The 19,535-nt window shown below is 42.9% G+C and overlaps 1 protein-coding gene and 1 pseudogene across 6 annotated transcripts in view; one reads left to right on the top strand and one right to left on the bottom strand.

The window, feature by feature from the left end:
- SULF1 (sulfatase 1) overlaps positions 1 to 19,535 on the bottom strand; it is a 189,793-nt gene that overhangs the window by 75,844 nt on the left and 94,414 nt on the right. For 5 of the 6 annotated variants that reach the window (XM_053558792.1, XM_053558793.1, XM_053558797.1 and 2 more), the window contains 3 exons: positions 15,220 to 15,292; positions 14,697 to 14,928; positions 2,157 to 2,396 (listed from right to left, as the gene is read on the bottom strand). In XM_053558792.1, coding sequence (XP_053414767.1) covers positions 2,157 to 2,396; positions 14,697 to 14,868 — 412 coding nt within the window. In that variant the 5' untranslated portion in view covers positions 14,869 to 14,928; positions 15,220 to 15,292. The remainder of the gene's footprint in view (positions 1 to 2,156; positions 2,397 to 14,696; positions 14,929 to 15,219; positions 15,293 to 19,535) is intronic. The other variant, XM_053558795.1, reaches the window with a different exon arrangement.
- LOC128564235 (uncharacterized) lies at positions 2,041 to 2,192 on the top strand (annotated as a pseudogene).

The raw sequence follows: 19,535 nt of genomic DNA, 5'->3' as shown, positions 1-19,535 counted from the left end.
GCAATCTCACTGTTGGGTACATACCCAAAGGATGGGAATTCAGCACATTGAAAACATAGCTTCGCACCCATGTTTATTGCAGCAATACTCACAGTAACCAAGATAGGGAATCAACCTAAGTGTTTATCAACAGATGAATGGATAAAGGAGCTGTGGTACATATACACTGTGGAATATTAGACAGCCACAAAAAGAATGAAATCCTGCTATTTGAAACAAAGGGTAGAGCTGGAGAACATTATGTTAAGTGAAATAAGCCAAGCACAGAAAGACAATCTCGCATGTTCTCACTCCTGTGCAGGAGCTAAGTATTAAAAACAATTGATCTCGTGGAGACAGAGAATAGAATGATGGTTACCAGAGGCTGGGAAGAGTAGCAGAGGACTGGGGGTGGGGAAAGGGATAAAGTAGGGATGGTTAATGGGTATGAAAATATAGTTAGATCACATGAGAATGAATAATACTTGAGATAGCACAACAAAGAGACTGTAATCAACAATAAGTTAACATATATTTACAGAGATGTCCAACCTTTTTTCTTTTCTGCTTCACATTGGAAGAATAAAAATTGTCTTGGGCCACACATTAAATACACAAATACTAATGAAAGCTGATGAGCAAAAGGAAAGATCCGAGCATACTTTTCACAATATACAACACCATAGATAAGCAAAATAGTCCTCAAATAATCTACAGGCAGCCTATGGGCCACAGGTGGGACACTCCTTCAGCTAGAAATGGAATTGAAAATGTTCCTAACCTGAAGTTAAATGATAGATACCCCAATTACCCTGATTTAGTTAATTCACATTGTATGCCTGTATCAAAACATCATGAGTACCTATAAAGACATACAACTCCTATGTACTCATAATAATAAAATTTAAATTCTGATTAATTGTAAATGAACAAATAAACCAATAAGATATTTCACTGGACCTGCGGTGCATCTTACAAGGGTACATGTGAAACTTAGTAAATGTAGAATATAAATGTCTTAACACAAGAACTAAGAAAATGCCAGGAAGGCTATGTTAACCGGTGTGATGAAAATGTGTCAAACAGTCTATAAAACCAGTGTATGGTGCCCCATGATCGCATTAATGTACACAGCTATGATTTAATAATAAAAAAATAAAAAAAAAGATGAATTCACACAAAAAAAGAAAAATATTGAGTAGGCTAAAATGCTATACATTATAGAGTATTTATTATGGATAACTTTAAGTTTAACATTATGTTCTACATATGCTTTTTATTATTATTTGTAATGATCTAATTATATAGCTTCAATTTTGTGATAAACTGCATTGTAGAAAGAGGATAATAAAGCTAATATATCTGAAAAAAAAAGATATTTCACTGGTTGTTTCATTCAGTTATTCATTAATTCGATAAATAATTTTGATCATCTACTGTGTCCCAGGCCCTGGAATAAGTACTAAGCTGTTTGAAAACATTTCTCACTGAAACAATTAGCAGGAATTTTCCATCATTTAAGAAAGGCCCCATGGGTGGTGCCTGTGGCTCAGTGAGTAGGGCGCCGGCCCCATGAACCAAGGGTGACGGGTTCAAACCCACCCCTGGCCAAACAGCAACAAAAAAATAGCCAGGTGTTGTGGCGGGCACCTGTAGTCCCAGCTACTCGGGAGGCTGAGGCAAGAGAATCTCCTAAGCCCAAGAGCTGGAGGTTGCTGTGATGCCACCGCACTCTACCAAGGGTGATACAGTGAGACTCTGTCTCTAAAAAAAAAAAAAGAAAGGCCTCAAGTGGTGCCACAATCCCTTGCAATTCATGAAATCCAGGGAAGCAGGGAAAAGGAATGAAAGTTCTTCCATTCCAAGAAACCAAGGACCAGGTGCTCTGATGGGAACACACGTTCATACTGTGCCTCCGGGGAGCCATTCTGGTTTTCCTCTGTGGGATCTCTCATTGATACATTCTTCAGATTAGAAAGTAAGATACGGGGAAGATTCTGAGAGAGGAAAAATGCTTGACTCTTCCAATCGGGGACTTACTCAAACTTGATGTATCTCATCATCGCTTCTCGGCCTTTTGGCTAAGATCAAGTGTGTAGTATCTCATGACACAGAGCCCTTTCCTACGTCTCAGACATCTTACTGGGGGTTGAGGGGCTGGAAAGGCCCTCTCTTACCTGTTCTGTAACCAGTGTTGTTAAGATAAACAGCAAACGTCCGGGGCTCGTGCACGGCCTGCCACGAGGGGGAGGAACAGTTCTCGTTGTTGGTGTAGACGTTGTGGTTGTGCACGTACTTCCCGGTGAGCATGGACGAGCGTGACGGGCAGCACATCGGGGTGGTCACAAAGGCATTGGTGAAGGTGGCCCCCCCATGCTCCATAATCTTTCTTGTTTTGTTCATGACTTGCAGGGACCCTGAAAGGCATAATGCCAGTGCTGTTTAGCAAAGTGCAGCGGCCGGACGCCCATTCACACGGCGCCATGCAGTGCCTCTGTTTCCCTGATTTATTCATTTCCCTCCCTTGGCTTGAAAGAGTCTATAATTTGATCAGCTCTCGTTTCTAGAACAAAATTAGACATTTGGGACCCTCCCATCTCAAGTATTTTGCAGAATAATAAACACACTTCTCTCTTTAATCACAAAGAAAAAAAAACGCAGGCTAATCTGATAATTAAAGCTAGAATTTTAGATATGGAGCAGACTCAAAGGCCAGCAGTCCTTTGAAGCCTCCCAGAGAACAAAAGCCTAATACACACAGCATCAAAACCTCCAGCCCACCCCACATGCAAATGCTAGTGACACCACAGAGATTACCAGATACAGCATTTTAATCATATGAAAGAACAGAGAAAAAAAAAATTTCCCTATGAAGTTAAGAGTCTCACCAAAAAGCCTGTATTTAATAATAGCAATGACACAGATCCTCAGTGTAACTTGGTATCCATCCTCTAGCAAGCTCATCAAATGCCTGCATGGTTTTGTTTTGTGTGTGTGTGTGTGTTTTAATTAGGACAGTATATTAATATATTTTGACCTGTTTATGTGTAATTTTTAAAAATTAGTTCTTTGCATAGTCTAGTGGCACGATTCTGTTGCATGCAAAAGTATCTGCATGGTTGTAAAATATTCTATTTTTAACTGTAAGGATGAAATAGTGAAACAGTAGCATAACATTGCTGAAGAAGAAGAAAATAAAAAACCATTTCGATTATCCTGTCCAGCCAAACACTGCAGCTGAAACACATCCAAATACTGCAGAAAAGCACAGGCCAGAATTCAATAGTCTTTTCAGGACTTGTCAAGAAATGCACTACAGGGTACTCCAGCCAAGCCCACTGCATTTGAATCTTGGAGCCTCAGATTTCCCAACAAGTCCCACTTCTTCCGAAGAAAGGAAGAAAGTCCACGTTTTCCAGTAAGGAAGGAAATCACGATGCAAACCAGGCAAGCATTCAGATCAGAGAAGTGTGCAAAGCTGCAGTTAGCCCTGTTCCTTCCTATTCTGGCTTTCACCGCTCACACCACGCATAAGAGAACAGGAGCAGCTTTCTAACTGGGTCTCATTAGAACTCCCTAAAACACGCTTCTTTGAGGAGCATTTCCAACTGCTCTTTCTGATTGCCTTCAGGGGATCAAGCAACCTTTTGTAGTTGGTGAATAACATGTCCTGAGCACCCACTTGATGGTGAGCATTCTATGAACCTCAGTACTCTGGGCTGATCCCCCAAGTGTAGCAGGGACAAAAGAAATGGAAAATTCTCTGCCTCTGGCCTTCAGCAGTCAACTCTCCAGAGAAGAACCTATGTGTAAAAATCCCTTGGAAATATTGGTAAACCACATACACATGCAAATGTGAATACAGTGACCTAGACCAGGAGGGAAAGCTTAATAGGAAGGAAGGAAGATGGAAGGAAAAGAGGAAGAAAATGTCAGGTGGGTGAAGTGTCAAGTTAGGGGCACGAGTGACACTCTGGAGATGGAGGAAGCAAGTGGAGGGATGAGAACAGCACATTTATTTCCTGATATGAAAAGAAATATGGCGAATTCACTCAAGGAAACGCATGGGGAGAGCAGAGTTGGCAAATAGCTTGAGGGCTGGGCAGAAATGCTCAGATCCCAGGGAGCAGACACCTTGCAGGCTGAATGGGTTGTTTGTCAAGGGCATGACACAAACGTCTGAGATGGTGCTGCTGCGGTGGCTGTGCCTGGATGGAAGAGGGCACAAGGCTGGTCCACCCAGTGTACAGTGGAGAGGTCGCAGAGGCGAGTAGTCCTGAGGGGAGAGGAGCCAGGATGGCACTGTGCCTCCGACTTAGAGCCGCCCTAAAAGCAAACCCTGTGAGGCAACTTAACACCTCCAAGTTTTCATCATGAGCAGAAAACTAGAAACTGATTATTTCACTGATGAAAAAGAAGTAACTGAAAAGGAATGTGCTCTATAGAAGATCATTTTGGAAATGTTGCTTTTGGGGCTGGGCGTGGAGGCTCACGTCTGTAATCCTAGCACTCTGGGAGGCTGAGGCGGGGGGATCCCTGGAGCTTAGGAGTTTGAGACCGGTCTAAGCAAGAGTGATACCCTGTCTCTACTAAAAGTAGAAAAATTACTTGGGAGGCTGAGGCAACAGAATCTCGTAAGCCCAAGAGTTTGAGGTTCCTGTGAGCTAGGCTGATGCCACTGCACGCTAACTTAGGCAACAGAGTAAGACTCTGTCTCAAAAAAAAAAAAAAAGAAGAAGAAGAGGAAGAAAAGAAAAGAAGACAAGAAATGTCGTATTTTATGTTTGTGTTGGTTGATCCCATGGGGGAAACACCAGGAGACACATCCACGAACAGAGATGTGGCGTGGGAAGACGGAGAGGAGCTGCTGAAGCTGTGCACTGACATCCGGAGTTGCTATTTAGTGCAGTATCTTGAATTTGGAGAAAACAGTCATCACCCATGATGGATTTTCATTGTCCAATAGTTTATTTCAAGGAACTCTCACAGTTTTCTTTATAGGGCTTAGTTGAATTCAAATAATAAAAAGAATACCTCCAGCTATCCTCCCAGGTCCTGAATCCCAAAGCTGCAATCTCTAGTTTACAGATTCTTCTGGACTGCAAATAGGGGCTGGAGATAGAACTCTGATTTAAACTCAAAATAATATAACTGGAGCTAAAATTTAGCCCAATTCATAAATGTTAGAATTGTCCCAGCCAGGCCCCCTCTCTCATTCTCAGTATCACCCTTTTCTTTTCTTCTTTTTTTTTTTTTTTAGTATCACCCTTTTCTTAATTAGCTGAGCTGACTCTGTAGACATCCTAAACAATCTTTGCAAACTTAGCTTCCAGCCAGTCCACATCTGATCCCTGCAGGCACCATTCACAGAATGGCTCCACCACTGGGGTCCTGGAAAGTGGGCATCTGGCTTGAATTTCTCAGTAAAGAAGATTCTGAGACAACGCTTGTCCAACATTAGAAATCACCCAAAGAGCATGTTAAGCCACAGAATCCTGGACCCGCCCTGACATACCTATTTAGAAAGTCTGGGCTGGGGCCTGGAAGTTGCCTTTCTAACAAACCCCTGGGGAAGCTGAACCATATCTGGAGAAGTATTCTGGGGTGGACCCAGACTCAGAGAAGCCCAGAGCTGGAAGAGACTTTCCGGTGCCACTCCCCCCCGCCTTTTTTTTGAGTGGTCTTGGGGACACAGACCACTGCCGAGGCTATCAGACACATCACAGGCAGGGAAAGGAAACATTGATTCACTCTCTGCCCAGTTCTCTTCTAAATGCTTCCGATTCATTTAATCCTGATAATATAACCCTTGCGCAAGGTGCGGTCATCTATTATTCCCACATCACATGGGATGAAACGGACGTGCAGAGGGTTAAATCACGTGCCTAGGGCCACACGGACCCTCAGGAGCAGGGTGTAGCTGCAGATTCAGGCAAACACGACCGCCCAGAGCCCATGCTCTTGAGGAGCTCCTTGGTGGTGTCTTGCCTGTGACACTGACATTTTCAAGATAGAAACAGAAAAGCTGTCTGCTTGCAATCAAGCTAGGTGTCACTTTCTGCAGCCTCATCTTGCTTTGTCTGGCCTCTCACAGGAGATACCGGACGCTAATGCCCACCGCCTGCCCTCCTAAGGGCTGACCTGCTCTCAGGAGCTCTGTCTTTGGCACAGCTGATTCCCACACTGGTGTTGACTGTCACCTCTGATCTCGGTGGCTTCTCTGGGTCGAGACAGATGATGGAGTACAGGAATCCGAACCTCTTCACTCTGCTGTGCAAGTGTGCCCCAAGCCATGATCTATGTCAGTCAGTAACACGGCCTTTGCTGTATCTATTCTCATTGTGATTGCGCCATCGATTTTTCATTGGCAAACTTTACCAAGAACTTTTTTTTTCTTTGAGACAGAATCTCACTTTGTCGCCCTTAATAGACAGCCTTGAAGTCATAACTCACAGCAAGGCTGGGCTCAAGTGATCCTCTTGCCTCAGCCTCCCAAGGAACTGAGATTATAGGTACCCGCCAGGATGCCCTGCTAATTTTAGAGATGGGGTCTCACTCTTGCTCAGGCTGGTCTGGAACTCCTAAGCTCAGGTGATCCACCTGCCATGGCCTCCCAGAGTGCTAGGATTATAGGTGTGACTCACGGCACCCGACCTCCAAAAACTAGTCTGTAAGAAAATTCATAATTATGCATTCACGGCTGTTGAGAGCAGTGGATGAGCTCATTTTCATTTTGAGCTGAAGTTCTTCCCTTCTCTAGGTTTTAGGCCTTTGGTGCCTAACATGCAGATGGTGCTGGTTCTTTGGTTATTCGAACAATTGTTTTCTAGGAGTGATATGAAGCTTAAGGCTGGACACTTAACAAGATTCACAAGGCAAGGCTCAGGATGATAAGAATGAGAAGAGAGAGGGCCCTGAACTTGAATTTATGGGGACACATCTGGATTTTGCCACAGATTATTAGCTTGTGTGAGTAACTTAACCTCTTTTGGTATACTTTCCATCTGTAAAATGGAGCTATAAGCTACATTCAAATGCCAAAGGCTGGGGTAAAAGGAGAGAGATCACTACCTTTTCTATGCTTTCAGACTTAAAATGTTGATATTGGTTTACAGTTAGAAATAGCAGTTCTCCTGCCCCCTACGTTCTTGTCCTGTGAGGATAGAGCCTGACATGGATGCTTGAGAGTGGCCATACTCCATCTGCCCTGCTGACTGGGCCAGAGGAAAGTCCAAGCCACGGGTTGAGTCAAGCCTGCCAAGACACTCAGTCCCAGTGCTACAGTTCTAGAGTGGGCCTGGGGACATCTGCCACTGCTTCTGCATGCTGGGGGAAGCTGTGACAGACATATGGAACAAGACGCTGACAGTGTCAGCAGTGAAAGGGGTGGGAGAAGTAGCCTCTTCAGGAATGCTGCAAGGCCATGTCTGCAATCTTGTTGGGTTAAAAATTTTGGCATAGAATTTTGGTTAAGAATTGAGGTTTCTTGGCTGCAGTATGTGATGCGTTGGGGCTATACAAAGCCATGTTGAGGAACTGAAGTCATTCCACATACCCCAACTACTTAATTCCCAAACCATCTGTGTCAAAAAGGTCAGGAGGCGGTGGCACCTGTAGCTCAGTGGGTAGGTCGCCAGCCACCTACACCCCAGCTGCAGCTGGCGGGTTGGAACCCAGCCCGGGACAGTTAAAAAACAATGACAACAACAACGACAAAATTAGCCCGGTGTTGTGGCAGGCGTCTGTAGTCCCAGCTACTTGGGAGGCTAAGGCAAGACAATCACTTAAGCCCAAGAGTGGGAGGTTGCTGTGAGCTGTGCTGCCATGGCACTCTACCGAGGGTGACAAAGTGACAATCCATCTCAAAAAAAAAAAAGGAAAAGGTCAAGGAGGTAGGATTTGTCCCACAAATCTGAGTCACTTTACCAAAATCACAGAGAGGGCTGGATTTACAAGAGTGACATGTTAAAATTCAAAACAAAGCTTTATTTTTCCTAATTCACATATCTTAGCATTTGATGAGTCAATATTTTTTACTATTAAACATTAACATTTTCATCAGGTCTGTTCATGATGTCCAGAAAAACTCACATAATCAGAAACTCAATAATAAATACGGTCTTCATCCCTTATGGAAGTCCCAGACACGAGGGATTTATGCACACCTGGCTTCCAAGAGAGATGAACTTCCGCGTGGCTCATGGCCAGGGTGCACGGTTGGACGAGCAACGACAGTGAGCAAACATGATTTTCATTCATTGTGCAGGGTTGTTTGTCAATGTTGTTGTTTTATGATGTAAGGTTAATGCTTCTTATATTAAGTGGCCTATATTAAACACGTCATTGCCACTTTTCATGCCAATAGCCATTTCCATAGTAAAGTCTGAAACACTAAATGGAATTCCCGTATTAAAAACGGCCTTTTGAGCTATCAACTATTTTAATTCTCAAAGCACAAGAAAATAAATACCATAGTAAAACAGTATATCTTTTTTACCCAAACTATTGAGTTGCCAAGAGGGGTAAAAAAACAGATGTTTTCAGCTAAAACCAAAGGGGGAAAAACAAGTCGGGAGAAGGGAACAAGAAAAGATAATAAATCCGGAATGTTCCTCGGTCAGTGAGACATTATTTCCTCCCCACCCTGCCCCCTAAAAGGCCATTAAAAAGCCGGAATGAGGTGAACCTGCCTACAGGGCTACACGGGTGAAGGCGGCCAGGGCTACGAAAAAAAACAGAGGGCTTTTGTGTCTTTTCATGGTTTTACATTTGCACGAGATGTGGGTTTATAGAACTTTTTCTCAACTCTAAGAAAGACAGCAGTGTAGGCGTGATGATTCAAGGCAGCTGCTCCTCCGGGGAAGTACAGGGAACAATAGAGCGTTCTGGGGCTCCGGGTGTCCTGGGGGAGCTTGTGGGGAGGCCACGCCCCACACCAAGGGGACTGCAGCGACTCCCCTTCCAGCACCTAACTGATGGCTACCTTAGGGGATGCAAGCATTTAACTCATGGCTCCCCTCATTCTTTGGAATTTTCAAGAAAAATCAGACTGGATTTTTAAAACATCTGAAATCGCCTGGTTTGTAAAATGTTGGCTTAATTTAAAAAATCGTGCCCGTGGACTAATACCACCTATAAGAAAGCTTGGGTCTGAAGACCCTGTGTTTTGACCTCTGCTTTAATGAAGCAAAGTACCTCTGTGTACTATGGCTTCGTTCCATAGAAGACCTAAGAGAACTATTTGGACAGTGTTACCAGGATGTCAGTGTCAGTCCAGTTTCTTAGGGATATAAGAAATAACATGGGGGGGGGGAGAAGAAACATTGTATTGAGTCAGATCAAGGGTCCAACTGGCTCAATATTTTGTTTCTTAGAATAGTACCAGTGGAACTTTTTGGAAAGATGTAGAGCTCCATCTCTTTGATGCTTATCTCAGAAAGTTAGAGTATTCCCTCAGGCATTTCCCATTTTCTTCCTTTTGATTTATAAAATATTTCAAGTATAGGGAATAACAGAATAACACATCTCCTACCAGTATCGAAGGTTAACATGATTGTCATTCCTTCCATTTAAAAATAAAATGTGTACATTATTGAAGCTCTTGGTTACCACTCTTTCCTTAGGGGTAACCATTATCACAAACTTCATGGTGATCATCTCTATGACTGCTTTCTTAGCTTAAAAAATTGTAAATCTTCCACTCATTATCTTAGATTAAAAACCCAATTCACTTACAGGTATGGGCACAACCTGAATAATTTCTTAAGTTCTAGATAAAGCAGATTCAGAAATAAGGGACCCTGGTTTAAGCCAGTTAATCTTTCCACCAATGGTTTCCTCCAAGGATGATGATCTCTGCCCCAGCCACCCAACTTGAGTTGATGACAATGTTCATTCCCGATACTGTGAATGGATGTTGTTTGGAGAAAGGTAAACTGTTGTCCACATGTGAGGTTCTACGGCTTTTGTTACTGAATTCCTTTCGTGTATTCCTCCCTTCCCAGAGCACTAGCTTGTTTTATCTGTCCTCAGACAGAGTTGAGGGAGTGGCCCCTGTTCCTACCAAACAAATGTTTTCCTCTTCAGTTTGGTTTTATAAACTTTAATTGCAGCCCTTCTCTGCCTTTGTCTTTCCACACAAAGAGGTAGAATTGTTTTATTCTTTACCAGTAGGGAAAGTATGCTATTAAAATTTTCATAATTGTTCGTCTAAGTCTTTTCTAAGTCTGTTATATCTTTCTGGAGGTGCAGTAGCCAAAATCGCCCGCAGCATTGCAGGTGCAAAAAAGTTTGTGTTGGGAGAAGATTTATTAAAGCACTTGGCAAACAAAATTATGTTTAAGTAGAAAAGTAAAACAAAACAGAACTCAACCATATCAAAATCACAATGAGATACCACTTTGTCCCCATCAGGACGGCTACTGTTTAAAGAACGAAATAAAACAGAAATCACAAATATTGGCCTGGACATGGAGAAATTGTAACAATTTCCACAGCTGGAGGGAGTCAAAATGGTGCAGTTGCTAAGGAGAACAAATTGTAATATCCTTCCTCGAAAAATTAAAAATAAAATTAGCATAGGATCCAGCATTCCACTTCTGGGTAGTAGAGATCCAAAAGGCCTGAAAGCCAGCCCATGAAAAGACGTTTGTACACTTGTACTCATAGCAGCATGGTTCATAACAGGCAAAGCAACTCAAATTTCCAACAATGGATGAATGATTAACAAAATGTGGTATGTTATTCAGCCTTAAAAAAGAAGGACATTCTGGGTGGACATTCTGGGTCATGGCTATAATACCAGCACTCTGGGAGGCGAGGTGGGTGGATTGCTTGAATTCAAGAGTTTGAGACTCGCCTGAAGAAGAGCAAGACCTCATTTCCACTAAAAATAGAAAAACTAGCCAGGCTTCGTGGCACAGGCTTGTTGTCCCAGCTGCTCAGGAGGCTGAGGGAAGAGAATTGCTCAGGCCCAAGAGTTTGAGGTTGCTGTGAGCTATGATGATGCCATGGCATTCTACCCAGGGTGACAGAGTGAGACTCTCAACAAACAAAAAGAAGAAATAGGGCGGCACCTGTGGCTCAGTCAGTAAGGCGCCGGCCCCATATACCGAGGGTGGCGGGTTCAAACCCGGCCCCGGCCAAACTGCAACCAAAAAATAGCCGGGTGTTGTGGCGGGCGCCTGTAGTCCCAGCTACTCGGGAGGCTGAGGCAAGAGAATCGCTTAAGCCCAGGAGTTGGAGGTTGCTGTGAGCTGTGTGAGGCCACGGCACTCTACCGAGGGCCATAAAGTGAGACTCTGTCTCTACAAAAAAAAAAAAGAAGAAGAAGAAATAAAGACGAAAACCATTCTGGTACATGTTACAACATGGGGGAACCTTGAGGACTTTGTGCTAAGTGAAGTAAGCCAGTCACAAAAAGATGAATACTGTATGAGTCCACCTCCATGAAGTACCCGGAGTAGTCAAATTCATAGAGACAGAAAGCAGAACGGTGGTTGCCAGGGATGGGGGAGAGGGAAATGGTGAATTAATTTTAATAGATATAAATTCTGTAAGCTGAGAGAGTTCTGGAGATTGAGTGTACAACCACGTGAATGTATTTACCAGCACTGAGCCCTACATTTAAAAATGGTTGCAATGGTAAACAAAACACCATCAAAATCGAGAACAGAAACCTTTAAGAAGGATTCTGAGCACATTACAAAGAACAGGCAGAAGTCTCCATCAAGCTAATAGTGATCCAGAGCATAACTTTTCTGCTTAGAAAAGGGGTCTTTGCTGAACTTCCTACCCAAAGTTCACTGTGTTTGGCCAATGAGAAAATGAGGCCCATTTTATGCTGCTGTTATCTCAGAACCCAGAACGTTGCTGTGGGTTTCTATGTTGTTTTGGGGAAGGGCTCAGTTAAATATGAGGAGTAGGCGGAGTGATTAAGGAAGAGACAGAGGTGACCTGTGTAGCTGTGGAGACCCACACCCACACAGGTCTGCGGTTCACAGCCTATGAGCTCACCTCGAGCTTCATGACTTCTCTGTCCTTCCTTTCTCATATACATTGAGGAGTGTAAAAGAATCAGTAACTGGTTTGTAGTTACCATGAAGATTAAATAAGCTAATGCTTGGCATGTTATCTGGCTAGAAAAAAAAATCAAGGGGGGTGGGTAGGGGAAAGTATGTGTAGGAACATCTGGATTGACAAAGCCTGGTATATAGACTCTCACCCTGACATCCATCTCTCCAACAGGAGCCACTTCTTGGTAATGGCTCAGAACATATTTACTGAATGAATGATTAGTAAAGCTGAAAATCTGAATTCTGTTAAAAATACATTTATGAAACAATTCAGTAAATATGTTCTGAGCCATTACTAAGAGATAACAGCAGCATAAAATGGGCCTCATTTTCTCATTGGCCAAACACAGTGAACTTTGGGTAAAAAGTTCAGCAAAGACCCCTTTTCTAAGCAGAAAAGTTATGCTCTGGATCACTATGTGAAATACATATATATTTTTGTATAAATATATAAAATATAAAATATATATATATATTTTGCAGTTTTTGGCTGGGGCTGGGTTTGAACCCGCCACCTCCAGTATATGGGGCCAGCATCCTACTCCTCTGAGCCACAGGGGCTGCCCCTTCCCTGGTATATTTTAAAAACAGGGCTGTATATTGAAGAGGTAGATAATTATGGATTCTTGTTTTTATTTCTGAGATTAGTTGTTTTAGGACCCCTTGGGCCATGTCAAGTTTATTTAGTGTCCACTATATTCCCAGCATAGTCTCAGCATGGGGACTGCAATGTAAACAAAACACACAGCTGTCCTCTGGTGGAGCTCAGTCCAGTGGAGGGGACAGGCATGGAAGGGCCTGGTAAAATAAGAGCCATGCTCAAGGCATGTCCATAAGCTGCAAAGGAAAGTCACATCGACTCTGCAGGAAGGGAGGATGGTTTGGGTTCGGGAACACTAAATCCCAAAATAAGGCCCCTGAACTGGGTCATGAAGACCAGCTCAGGCTTCTCCAGGTAGAGGAAAGCAGAAGGAACAGGCTGTGCAGAGACTTGGAATAAAGGTGAGAAGCATGAGCCTCCAGACACTGGCAGGGAAGGGGAAGCTGTTTTTATAAAGCACAGGGTGAAAGTGGGGGAAAGGGAAACAGCCGTAGAGACAGGTGGGTGACGGATGGCTCAGAACTCATTTGCCTACAGAGGAGAGGGGCTTAATCCTCTTGGCAAAGGGAAACCCCAGAAAGGTATTTCAGCAGAAAAGCAATCTAATCAGATAGATAAATGAATAACTCTGGTGATGGTAAGAAGGGAGGTATGAGGAACTCTAGACTACAGGGGAGGGTAGGCCAGGAGATGCACCGATCAGGGAGACCCTGGGAGAGGTGAGGAGGGTGTGAGCATGTGAGTTGCAGTGAGCAGCATGGACAGGACAGACGTTAAGAAGATGAATTAGACACGTGTACTTCATTGTCATTGCTCTGTAAGTGAATGGAAACATTTACATCACAGCTACGTACATGCTCATGTCCTATGCGCAAGACTTTTCATTTTGGCACGCCTCCTGAGAATCTACACCCTTATTTAAAAAAAGAAAAGCTAAGGAAAGTGGACTGAGAGTCAACTTCAACGGTAATGACCCCTGCTGGCGTGTAGTGACTCTGCTTCCAGCTGGACCCAAGGAGTTAACTTTCCTGGGATTTCAAGGTTTGGTTTCAAACTGGGAATCAAAGCCCCCTTCCATAGAAGGCTCCAGGTTCTTAAGGAAATGCTCCAGGTTTCCTTAAGAACCTGAGTGGCAGGAGCTCTGTAAAGAAGTCCAGAATACTTATAGCATCAGTTCTAAAACTTTCTCGCCGAGGTCAGGTTGGGCGTGAGGAGGAGACACAGCCGACTAATGCGTGAGAGCAAGACTTTGAGTCCAGGAAAGGAAAGGAGGAGTGCTTCTGGCAAATTGTAGGGACAAACTATTTCCTGTCCTAGAGTCCACTAGAACTTGGCCCTAGGCTCATGAACAAGACCATAGGGTTGAGCCACGAAAGGTGAGACAATGAGAAACCCAGTCTGATGATATAGAAGGTAAGTTAGAACCACTAGATTCTGGGAGGCTTTCTGAGTGCTCTGTAATTAACCCAGGTGAGTTAATTCAGAAAGCATCACATTTAAGGTGGTAATAAATGAATTAACTACCAAAAGACACGCAGAAAGCTCAATTTCCACTTAACTAACCATTACTCTAACAAGCTACGAATAAGCAATTCACTCGAATAGTAACAACGCTTGAAAGTTCCTTTAGAATCCATCTACATTCATATATACATTGCATAGAACTAGCGTCACACTCTCATACTCTTCAAAACAATTTTGTTCAAACATTTTTAAAATGTCTCGACTGAGAATTTCAAGGCGCACGATTAAATCCTGGCCTCTTACAGTTTTCTGTAAGTACTAACTCTGCTCCTTCATCCTCCTATTCCCTTGGGCCCCTTCCCAGACTAATGCAAAAGCGGAACCCCACAGAAGTCATGCTAAAATGCAAGCCACACGCCTTACGTCTCTATACAAGTTCACGGTGTAAACCAGGCTGCTGGTCAAAGTAATCTAGTTGTGCAAAACCTGAAAACATTCACTAAGGATTACTGATAAGGCTGAGGCTCGGGAAATCACCTGAACAAAGAGACTAACAAGGGGGCAATCCAGTGTCTCACCCAGCTCCACATCTTGGTCATCAGTAAGCATGAGGATGATGTTGGGTCGGATGTTTTTTCGTTCCTGCTGTAACCGTCCTCTGTACCTCGGGGATCTGACAGTGGAACGGACGCTCCCCAGCAATTCTGTGCCGAGGACGGCCAAAACCAGAGCGCAGCAAGAATATTGCATTGTATCTGGGTCAGGGTTGCAAAGCGGCTGCGACGTCTCTGTCTCCTGACTTCTGGAGTTCTGGGAAATCAGAGAAAAAGGGAGAAGGAGAGGCTAACGTGAAATCCAAGCCCCCCAAAACACTTGCAGAAAAAGGGCTCCAAAGAAGTCAGGACTGGCACAGAAACTGGCAGACAGGGCTGCCTGTGAGTCAGAAGTACAAACCCTCACAGGCATGGGGTAGTTTTTTAAGCACTTGATTATTTTGCAAATTCACTTTTGTTCTTTATTCTTATTCCAACTTTTCCTATTTCAATTCACTGCCAGAATAAAGCTCAAAACTGCAAAAGCTGTCTGACAAAGAGCTAATACCTTGAATTAGGTATCCTGGTTGAATAATCAATTTCTATGCTTACAGGTACTCAGAACATCTGCAGATGGGGTCCTAGAAGGAGGAGAGAAAAATACAAAAGAAATATCAGTAAAAGACTTTGACAGAGATTTTTGATGTAAAGTAGTCTCTCGAAACAGCATATTATATGTGTACAATATTTATGTTTTTCTTCTATACTCCATAACGGAGGAACAGAAGGAAACAGCATTCAGAACTGCTAACAAATCGCTCAAATAATAATCTTCATTTCAGAACCACCTCCATAAAAGGGTGGTCAGGGTGTCATCCCTGGTCACAGCCTGACAGAACTAATAATCAGTTCAAAGAGCCAGCGGGGCCAGGGAAACCACGGTGCTTTCAGAACGAGTGCCTGCAGGCGGGGAGTGGATGGCGCACAACGCTGAGGGAGGATCGACTCACCTGCGTGCACTATTGAGTACCTATCAAGCCAAATGAAACACAAAGCTGTCATTTGTCATCTGCGTGATGTCACTCACTACCCAGGAGAGTCCTCTCTGCTGACAAAGACTTCACAGTGAGTGCCTGGGACAACCTTTCCCAGCCTCCTAAAAGCTCCTAACTGTCTTCCATCCATCAGCGGGGACACGGTGCTTCCTCTGGGCAAGGCTGGTCCCCCTGTCTAGCCCATGTCCTCAGCTTGTGCCAGCAGCTAGGTGGACAGAGCCCCCCTTTTGACTGTCAGTCACTAGCTTTGCTGTTGGCAAGATGGGACAGCACGGCTAGCACAGGGGTCCGCTGCAGATCTAAACCAGCAAAGCAGAATGATTGATTGGCTCTGAGGCTGGAGGTTAGAGGCTGCCCTTCCACATTAAAAAAATAAATAAAATCCAGAGGGGTGCCCTGCAAAATCTTTGCAAAGCTGCACAGAAAGGAGACTTTTGAAAGGGCTGGAAAAATGCCCCTTTAACTCTGGAGCACGAACCTGCTGAAAGCTTTTCTCTTGGATGTCTGAAACATAGCAAAGGGCTCATTTTTTTAAAAAAAACCTTTCTCTTATATGCTAAGAGGGAACCTCTTCATGGGAATTTAAGTCGCCCTAAAATTAATTAGATAGCTGCCTGCTTCATCAGCCACTCTGTCCCCATACACCTGAGGATCTGTATTTTGAATTGCAACAATAAACTGGCATTGTATAAACAGGCATAAGCAATTAGGCATAAGCTTTGCATAGTGGGGGGGAGGGGCTCCATCCCTTAATTTCATGCCCTAAATCCTGGAAGGTGACGCAGGGCAGCAAAAGAAGAAAGACTGTGCACTGTTTACCCTTGCCATGCATATTATTTTGTTTTACACAAACACACACACATATATCCCTATTATTTTAAACTTTATGAGCTGTTTTGTAAATAGTTCTAATGCATTTCACTCTGCAGCCTGTAATTATACTGGGGGGGAAGAGGGAAGAGAGAGGAAAAAGAAAGGGAAAGAGAGAGACAGAGAGAGACAACAAGAAAGAGGTTTTAAACAAAAATCTACCATCTGCAGCCAGGCAGTCCTGACTATATTGTCCGGCGAGCAAACAAACCCCTCCAACTGGTGGGGTAGCTCTGTAAAGTCAATAGGTAAGATCTGGCTTTTATTTGTTTTTTGTTTTTTATATTTTATTTATTTATTTTTTTATTAAATCATATTTGTGTACATTAGTATGATCATGGGGCACCATACACTTGGTTCATAGACCGTTTGACACATTTTCATCACACTAGTTAACATAGCCTTCCTGGCATTTTCTTAATTATTTTGCTAAGACCTTTACATTCCACACTTACTAAGATTCACATATACCTTTGTAAGATGCACCGTTTGTTTTTGTTTTTAACAACTAGGGGTTATTCCAGTGATTGTTATGCATGCTGAACACTGAAAGCATAAAATTATTCTGCACCAACTGTTTAGTTTCTGTGCATTTGTTTTTAAATCATGAGAAATCTGATACGGGCAGGGCGTGAAGGGACAGAAAAACTAAAAAAAAAAAAAAGCCAAACAATGGCTCATTCCCACAAAGCACGGGTCAGGCTAAATAGTTCAATATAGACATTTCTTAGAAGGCTGGTTCTTTCAGTAGCAAAACTTTGCTCACCTCTCAAAGCCTGCAAAGGTATGTGAAGATAGTGAATAGGCTTTCTAGAATTTGCCACAGCATAAACCAACCTCTGCCGGCAGGAGCAACCTGGAAGGACAGTCAGCTGCAGCACGGAGTGAACAGAGGCAGAGTTTAAATAATCAGCCACCCACAAAGCAGAAAGTTCCCGGAAATTAAGATGCTGATAACATTCCCTGGAACCTAATCAACATTACTAGTCATTCTTTTCTTTATCTTATTTACTTTACTTCTTCCTTTAGGAAAAGGCAAATTAGCTTTAAGGGCACCTTTGCATAAACCAGGGCAAAAATTATTTCCTAATAAAGAAAATGGAAAGCAGAGTAGATGTACTTTTTCATGACGAAGTGACCTTCCTTTCTGGTCAATTAAAGGTGTAGAAAAGACCTACATTATTCTGCCAAATGTGTGTCTTAGTATTTTTTTAAATGAATTTTTTATTTTTAATTGATAAGTAATAGTCGTATGTATTTATGGGATCCAATGTGATGTTTTGATACATGTATACACTGTGGAATGATTATATCAAGTTCATTAACGTATCTGTCTCCTCATATAAATATCATTTCTTTTGGTAGAGAGAACATTTAAATTACTATTCTCTTAGAAATTTCAAAACATACAATACATCATTATTAACTGTAGTCACGTTGCTGCGCAATCAGTATCGAAAACATATTCCTCCTGTCTAAACAGAACTGTGAACACTTTGGTCAACTTCTTCCTTCCATGCCCCCTGCCAAGTTTATTATTAATTCCGGAAATTCATAGGTAAAAGTATATAAATTGGGTGGTCAAGGAAGTTGAACTTCCAGACGGTTCAGGCCAGCAGGATTCCTCTCTGTTTTATCCCTCTTCCCCTCACCAAAACACACAAGACACACCACTCTAGAAACGTTGCACACAGGACACGTCTTTATTTGAAAATGACCTTTCCAAACCTGTCATATTCTCACCGCCTGGCTCCCAGCCCCAGAAAGACAAGCAGCAAAAGGAAGGGGAGTGGGGGGTTGTGACAAACAAAATGTAGAACTCGACAGAGGAGACAGCAGGCAATGTGTGACTAGGACACTACGTGGAGGACGATTTGTCTTGAGAAACAGTGCAGAATGGGAGAAATGTAAACAGAGGTGTTTCTCACACGTGGAAAGCGAGTTTGAGGAATAGTGGTGGATTCACAAATTAAGGCCAGAATACAAGTTGCCTTTTCTCCAAGCCATAAAATGAAAACCCCAGTTGTCGTTATGGTCAAGTGGTATGGAATGTGTACTGGACTTCGTTTAGGGCAGTCAGGCCAAACTATAAATGTGCCATTAACTATTTCAGGTCACATATAAAAGCAAAACGAGACTGGAAAGACTTCAAGCCAACAGGATAGAAACGAAATTGAGGCCTCATTGCCCCAGTAGGTTTAAGAGGACCTGCGCTTTCACCAAGGCCCTCTTGTCCGGGCCGTCGGTGTGAGATCTGTAAGGGGGATGGTGGCTAACATGCCCAAAGCACTGAGCTTTTGTCCACAGCAAGCTTCCAAAGTGTAGCCTGGGACTCTGAGGATCCCTGTGACCCTTCGGGAAGGTTCGCAAGGTCAGAAATTACTTCGGTAAGAATACTGACATATTATTTGTTATTTTTCACTTTACTGACATTTGTACTGGAGGCATAAATGCGATTGTGGGCAAAACTGCTTTGGCTTAGTAAGAATGATGGAAGCTTCAGTATAGTTTTTTTAAAAAAATCCAGTTTCACTTAAGATGAATCAGCAAAATGAGTAATTGTATTGAATTTTGGATTTTGAGTACACCTCTTTTCTTTTGAATGTTCCATTTTATAAGATAGTAAGTACACACAAAGCCTTTTGCTGCATTGGAAGTATGATGGCTGTCCTGAGGGAAAGCACTGAGCTGGCTGCTCACAAGCTGAACTAGCCAAGTGTTGTTTTTCATGGAACACCATTTTTGCTTAAAAGAATGATTTGAATTTAGACATGTGGCAGATATCTTCTCGAATAATGAATGAAATGAGCCTACCACCTCAAGAGAAACAACTGCATTTATTACTAGTTATAGAAATCTAGCTTTCAAGCTAAAATCAGAATTTTAGAAATCTTGTAGCCTTCACTTGGCAGCTTCTCAATATGTAAAACTTTTTCTGATGATCCTGGTAGTGTTATGA

The sequence above is a fragment of the Nycticebus coucang genome, chromosome 13 (assembly GCF_027406575.1).
Source record: "Nycticebus coucang isolate mNycCou1 chromosome 13, mNycCou1.pri, whole genome shotgun sequence".
NCBI lineage: Eukaryota > Metazoa > Chordata > Mammalia > Primates > Lorisidae > Nycticebus > Nycticebus coucang.
The sequence above is the reverse complement of the archived record's forward strand: the minus strand, read 5'-3'. Positions and strand labels throughout refer to the sequence as shown.